Source organism: Monopterus albus, unplaced genomic scaffold (genome assembly GCF_001952655.1).
Source record: "Monopterus albus unplaced genomic scaffold, M_albus_1.0 scaffold422.1, whole genome shotgun sequence".
Lineage (NCBI taxonomy): Eukaryota > Metazoa > Chordata > Actinopteri > Synbranchiformes > Synbranchidae > Monopterus > Monopterus albus.
Window position 1 is genome coordinate 126488 of NW_018128302.1, and position 7142 is coordinate 133629.

The following is a 7142-nucleotide window of genomic DNA, read 5'->3' on the forward strand; positions in this document are numbered from 1 at the left end:
CAGCAGTTTAGTTGTACTCAGACATGGTACAAATAGTGCAATCACTAACTGTGCCTGGGCACAGAACTTGAATGCTATATACTATGTGACAGCACTTCTTTTCAACACAAAAAGTTACATCATAGCGACGTAAGTGTGCTCTGACCCATTTTAAGTGCAGTGTGCACACAGACCAGTGAGGGAGCAGAGAGAGGGGACAATCTTGATTGAGCATGGTACAAGGCAAGCATGCCTAGTGTGAGGATGCCCTTAGTTCATCTACCTGTCTGCAGTGGACGAACCAGTTGGGGCATAGTACTTTCTTAAGGTCCCGGAACTATTGGGGTGGGGTCTGCAGTACTGAACTTTGCTAACTGTTCAAATGCTGCCAAGCATGCTGCTAACTGTTGCACTCTTGTTACACCAGCTAATTTGTTTAATATTCCTGGGGCCATTCTAAGTAAATTCCTATGGAATTGTACAAAAATAAAACAAAGCTTAGCCATGCATTCTCCTCAGAAAATAATCAAGAGGTTAACAACTAGTAATTGAACATTTGTTATTTATAGTTTGTCAGGTGACAAACCACGTTTCAGATGATCAAGAGGTATAAAGTACAGTCTATGATAAAAATGGTCCTCAGTCTGCCTCACTGTGAGTTATCACCACTCTCCTCCTTTCTCCTTTAACTGTGGTGCCTGTAGACTGAATACCTGGGACGGATGGTTTGGACCATGAAGTGTGTGTTGGAGGGCGTCCCGGGGCCTGGCAGGAAGCTGAGTATGTGCTCCATGTTGAAGGAAGAGATGGAGACACTAGCAGGTGCAGGGAGGGAAGCACACACCACTGCAGAGGGGAGAGAATAAGTGCATACACTTCAAAGGGACAGTGAAATTATTTGAATTTTCATGGACATTGTCTTTTTTATTATTTTATAACTGCACAATTCATATACAACACAAGGTTCTGGCACAACTTCACCCACTGTCAATGTGCACAGACAAGGAATTAAACACACCAGAAAGCAAAATGTCCAGCAGCACTTGCAGTGTTTTCAGCAACTTTCATAAAAAGACCAACATGTTGCAGCGTGAAACCTTTGTTGGGGTCTGTAAAAATCTTTTTATGAAAGTTGATCAAAACACTGCAAGTGTTGCTGGACTTTCTACTTTCCATAATCACATCATTCCCCACTGCTAACTCACCAGTCGACACAAAGTTAAAGAAATATTTCTTTACCTAAATGACTTGCTCGTTCAGCACCACCTGACATTTTTACAGAATTACTGTGCATTTACATTTACTTGCCAAAATATGCTAAAATCTTAGTCCAAAGGTGTAAAAACAAAGGGAGGCAGTGTCTTTGAAAACACACAGTGTACTTTGACAGCAGTGACAAAGCTCACCCATACAAGAACAGCTCAGGGCAGACATTCATTAATCTGATAAATTCACTCTTTAAAGCATCTCCTCCCTCCCCACCTTCAATCCAGGGAGCATTACCAAGGTGTAAATGTAGAAGCAGCAGCATCCACAGCCCCATCATTCCTCCATGGACTGTGTTACGGCTTGTAGTTAAATGCCCTGTGCAAGATGATAAGGCTCTTGTTTTCTGGGTTAGAATACAAAACATATAGAGTGAGGAGGGAGGGAGCTGGGGTTTGTGTGGGTGTTGGGAAACGAACACCGTATGCTAACATGTGCAAGGCTGAGTTTCTATTTCCCCAGAAGTCCCTCCCTGTGCTTACTGCCCTTCACATCCTGTAGTTAACTCACTGAACTAGAAACTAGTTCCCTCTGGAGCCAGCGAACCTTAAGTTTACCTTGTTTCTGATCTGTGCAAGTTTTATTAGTTATTCTGTTGATGTCATTGTCTCTGACTAGATGTCTGATTCTGCACAAAATCTGCTCGTACACATGTAAAACTTGCTATTGCTTTTACTGCAGAAATACAAATGACAGAACATAACTATTTAATGTTTATTATTGTGAAATGTACATGTTTATGGCTGAGAACTCAGTAATACAGTCTTTTTGAATAGCTTGACAGATTTAACTGCAAGATTTTACAGTCAGTATAAAAATAAAAAAAATGTCACAAATACATAACTAATTTCATTATACAGTATTTCTTAGCTGCATACCGACACTTGTAATAATACAAGTGCTAACTTCACACACATGAACTGTACACGGACCATGACAAGTTAAGTAAATATGGAAAAAAGGCATCCATGTAATCATAAACTGTACAGGCCATGTAACATTCTGTCACTAACATTCCCACTCAATTTCATCATCATTCAAAGATGTACGTGTGATGATTTCATGTGTAACCCAACACAAAGCTGCTTCGGCACTAGTGAGTCACCTGCGTAATTTTTCACAAAAGTGATGTATAGCTACTGCATTTCAGGCATAGTACACCATTTGTTTTTATTTTCATTGCATGTATTTTATCTCATTTGAACAATGTTTTCATTGTTCATTTGTCTTCATTTTAACTTGGCTGATTTTATTCTGGTTTTAATGCTCATTGTTTTTAATGATGTTAATGCTTTTCTTTGCCCATGTCAAGCACTTTGAATTACCTCTGTGTATGAAATTTGCAATATAAAAAAAGCTGCCTTGCTTTGCCCAACCTACAAGAACCAAAGATATTCAGTTTACTATCAAAAGACGAGCAGCACGTCCTCACAGGAAATGTCTAGCAAATGACTCAAATGATAAATCAATTCAAAATGAATCAAAATATAAAGTATGGTTGATTTTGTCGATAAATAGTCTTATACTTGTACAGTGCTTTTCTATGTATTGCAGCACAGTCAAAGCACTTTCACACTATTTGCCCATTCACACGCCCAAGCACACACACACACACACACACACACACAGTATAACAGATATCAAACCAGTTAACTCAAAGTGATGTTATTTCAAATGCAGACAGATTTCTTTCCAACTGCCATTAGACTCCTCAACAGCTGAAGGAGTTTATAATCAGGAATTACTTTATGTAATTCCACCTGTACTGTTTGCACGTGCACATCTGCACATGCATAATTGCACACTCACTGCTGCCTATTGCACATCCAGTTCCGATGTAGCATTGGTCTCCCCTTGCTGTTTATAATTGCCTTTAGACTTTGTGTACTATTGATCTACCTTATATTTCACCTTACATTGTTTGGCATTCATTGTGGACAGCAAAGTAAGAATTTCATTGTACAGTGAAACATGTTTCCTCACTGTGCACATGACAATAAACACAGAGTCTTGAGTAAAGGAGAAGCCTGAATAAATGAGTGGCCTCTTTCCAGAATGACAGTGACCCCATCCATAGGGCACGAGGGGTCATATCTTTTGGAAGAATGGTGTTCAGAGACCTGGTGGCTCAATGTCAAGGTGTACCGAAGCTGTTCTGACAGCACCTGGTGGCCCAACACCTTCCTAAGTCACTTTATGTGGAGCTTTCCTTTCAATCGGCACCCATCTGTATGTCGGAAGGGGACTTAAATCAAAGCTGGCCATGGCTTAGCTGCGAGGCAGTCAAGAGACAGGACGGTCACAGAGATATTAAATTGGAAATTCTTAGCATATACCATGACCCTGAAACAGCTGCCATGGTGAGAGGCATTACCTTATAAACACTGAACTGCCTGTAGGCCTGATGGAAGCACAATGCCACTCCTTTGAAGTGTGAGCTGACAGTTTAATGTTCTATATCATTATTTTTGGATGCATCATGGTTATATAGAGGATGATAACCGCCCGTCCTAGGAGTGTGTGCGCACTGGTACAGTTAGACTTACAAATGTCACCTTGCTTGTTGGACGTTAAAAGTGAGAATAAATCAGCCAGAATTACTGTAGGTAACAGTTTGTGTGACTGTGGAGATATGATTTAGACTGTTCCACATGCGAGTCAAGAAGTGAAGCCCCATTACGGTGGCAGAGTTTAAACAAAACAGGCCACACTACATTCAGGCTGTTGATGGACAACATGTCTGGACCACTCAAATTTTGTTCATGTCCAAGAAAAGCGATGAGAAATGTGATGTATGTGACGAGGCTCCTTAAACCAGTCCCACATGCTGCTTAAGACCAAATCTGATTGTACAACTTGCATGAAACTCACTGAAAAGTTTTAGACAACACCTCTGAAACAAACGGTTTTATCAGAAAAATATGAAACAACTGAAGTTGTTAGAAAAACAAAAGACAACACTTCAAACTGTACGTTTTCCAGCACAGGGTCAGTGTGAGTAGAATATGGCCACCTTGTAATTACTCAACAAACTATCAGCTTTCAGTGTCTAGACTCAACAAATGGAGATGAGTTTAGACCTCCACACAGACTGCACAGTCTGATTTTGGAAAACTGGGTTTAACATATTACGCCATTCTGCAAACACACTGAATGTCCAGCCAGACTTCTATAAGAACTTCTACAAGACAACTGTACATGGACGGCCCATATATCCAAAGTGCTCCTCTTCATCAACAGAGCAGGAAACCTTTTCTATGGCATGCTCCCTAGTATCCCAAGTTTGTGAGGGTTGAACTGAAGTGATGTTTCTCTCCTCTGAGGGAGACTGTGGCTCAACCTCTGCCACATCCAGATGAGATTCCTGCTCCTTCTCCTCCTGTTCACGCCTGCCAAAGATTAATGTGAGGAGGTTCACATCCTGGCTGCCTTCCTCTCCCACCACCTCCTTCTCCTTGATATTTGGCTCAGTCATATTGTTTGAACTAGCAGTAGAATGTGTCTCTGCTGAAACTGGGGCTTCAAGTTTTGAAATGAAGGAGTCTGATGTGTGCTCTGATGAGAAGCTTGGCTGTGGTTCAGGTTCAGGGGATAACACATCTGACAAAGATGATGAAGACGAAGTGGAGGAAGACAAGAGGTTTCTTCCCACCTGCAGTTTATAACCTCCTCCAATGCTCTCCGTTCCACATTCCTCATCACTGTCACTTGACAATGATAGGCTGCTCCTCTTTTTACCTGAAGAGGGCAGTGTTGGTTGGCCATTCAAGGAGGATGAGAAAGCTGTGCTGTAGGGCACAATGACAGGAACCTCTTCGATGTGATGGAGAGATGTCTGAGACAGACATACATGTAGGGGAGACAGAGAGAAAGCAAAAAAAGAAAAGATGTTACAACCAGCGGATCAGATGAACAGCAGTCCAAGCAGTTTGTTGTGAAATATATTTAAATATTTCAGATTTCTACAACTGAAAACTTTTGAGAATAATGCTGAACGAATGAATTCTTTAGCAGAACTACTGACTGACTACTTTGAGTAACTAAGTCATTTAACAAGTAAAATGACTAAACAGTTCCTAGTAACAACATCTCCTAGTTACTCCTCATATGAGAGGTGTGGTTTCTGTCTACATCATTTTACGTCATCATAAACTCGTTAACTTTGGGTTTTCTTTCATCATCATCATCATCATCAACTTTATTTATATAGCACATTTAACACAGCAACAGCTGACCGAAGTGCTTAACACAAGTTTTCGTTCTATTATGTGAGGACACTCAAATCTGTCATTTTTAATTGTATTGTTCCTGGAATAACAGATTGTTTGGTTTTATAAAACAGTTAAAAACAAATCAGTGTTTGGCAGAGTGACATCTTCAAATGTCTTACTTTGTTTGACCAGCTATCTGTACATTGTTTACTGTTAAACGAAGTGCATAAAATTCTCACATTTGTAAAGCTGGAACCAGATACTGCTAAACTAATAAATTACTGTTGTTCGTCATTTGTTGTTGCTCTTTCAGAGCATTTAACCTCTAAACTCATAAAGACAAAGATAAAGACAGGCTGTCAAAGGTGACTCAAAGGCTTTTCACCAGAACGGACACTTGGCTCATCAGAGCTTCACCTCAGTTGATCAGAACAATGAGAGTTGCTCTCATGTACTGTCTGCAAGTAATGTAATATGTGACAAAAATGAAGCCGTTCTATTTATGTATTATTAAGCTACATCTTTCCCAACAGTGGAGATTTCAAACTGCTGGCTGAGTAAGTGTTTTGGAAAAGAAACCGTTGCTGAGTAACCAATAATCTCATGCCCCCTCCAAATCTCACATCTACTTGGCTGGCAACATATGAGTCCTCTATAAGGAGAAATCCCCTCTACGTCTCTGTCACTCCGGTTGACTTCGGGCAAATAATGGAACATGAAACTGCACCATATTTCTTAAAAAAATTTGTTCAAATCCCCCTCCCACGAGACAAACACCACAAACAAAAGGTCAACTCTAACCGACACCCACACTTCTAACAGTTCTAATATCAGCACACCGTAATAAAATAAAGAAAAAACACGAATATGAAAACAAGGTATCAAATGCTATTGGTGACTGACATTTTCCAAGGTCAGACCATTTTTCAGTTGGCAAACACATCATCTATATGCTCACATGTTCAGTGCCACAGCTGTGTACCAATTCATCTAAAATCTTAAAACCACAAATCAGAAATCAGGTATGTAAAATCAAAATTTTTACTGTCCTGGCCATGAGTGGTCTGTGTTCAAAGCGAGATAGTTTGTTACAGTTTTACACAAAAGTAATTCATCATTAAAGCAAATGGAAGCGACTCTGAAAAGCTGAGGAACCAGTTTACGATCGACCCCTTGTCTGTGTGGGGGAGCCTGAAAACCATCACTGGCTACAGGAAACCATCCCCCCTTGCTGTGGAGGACCGTCAACTAGCAGACGACCTGAATGTGTTCTACTGCAGGTTTGACAATCAACACTCCCCCCTCACCCTCCCCACCTCAGATCCAGCAGCTGCTCCCTCAACAATCACCACCCTTCCCTCCAGCCCCCCACCTCTAACGAGCTGTGAAAAGGATGTGCGCGGCCTCTTTAAAAAACAAAGGATCAGAAAAGCTCCAGGCCCAGATGGTGTGACCCCCTCCTGCTTGAAAGTGTGTGCTGATCAGCTGGCCCCCATCTTCACACTCATCTTCAACAGGTCACTGGAGCTGTGTGAAGTCCCCTCCTGCTTCAAACGCTCCACCATCATTCCAGTCCCCAAGAAAATCTCCATCAGTGGACTGAACAACTACAGACCTGTCACCCTGACATCTGTAGTTATGAAATCCTTTGAAAGACTGGTGTCAGCCCACCTGAAGGACATCATA

The 7142-nt window shown here is 41.1% G+C and overlaps 2 protein-coding genes across 8 annotated transcripts in view; both read right to left on the reverse strand.

The window, feature by feature from the left end:
- The window catches only part of LOC109951989 (interferon alpha/beta receptor 2-like), an 8613-nt gene extending 6881 nt beyond the window's left edge, over positions 1-1732 (reverse strand). The window contains exons 1-2 of one of the 4 annotated variants that reach the window (XM_020586798.1): positions 1462-1732; positions 693-825 (exon numbers count right to left, since the gene is read on the reverse strand). In XM_020586798.1, coding sequence (XP_020442454.1) covers positions 693-825; positions 1462-1612 — 284 coding nt within the window. In that variant the 5' untranslated portion in view covers positions 1613-1732. The remainder of the gene's footprint in view (positions 1-692; positions 826-1461) is intronic. The other 3 variants (XM_020586799.1, XM_020586797.1, XM_020586800.1) reach the window with 3 other exon arrangements.
- Positions 1733-1947: 215 nt separating this feature from the next.
- The window catches only part of LOC109951988 (interferon alpha/beta receptor 2-like), a 34885-nt gene continuing 29690 nt past the window's right edge, over positions 1948-7142 (reverse strand). For all 4 annotated transcript variants that reach the window (XM_020586796.1, XM_020586794.1, XM_020586795.1 and 1 more), the window contains one exon: positions 1948-5080. In XM_020586796.1, coding sequence (XP_020442452.1) covers positions 4427-5080 — 654 coding nt within the window. In that variant the 3' untranslated portion in view covers positions 1948-4426. The remainder of the gene's footprint in view (positions 5081-7142) is intronic.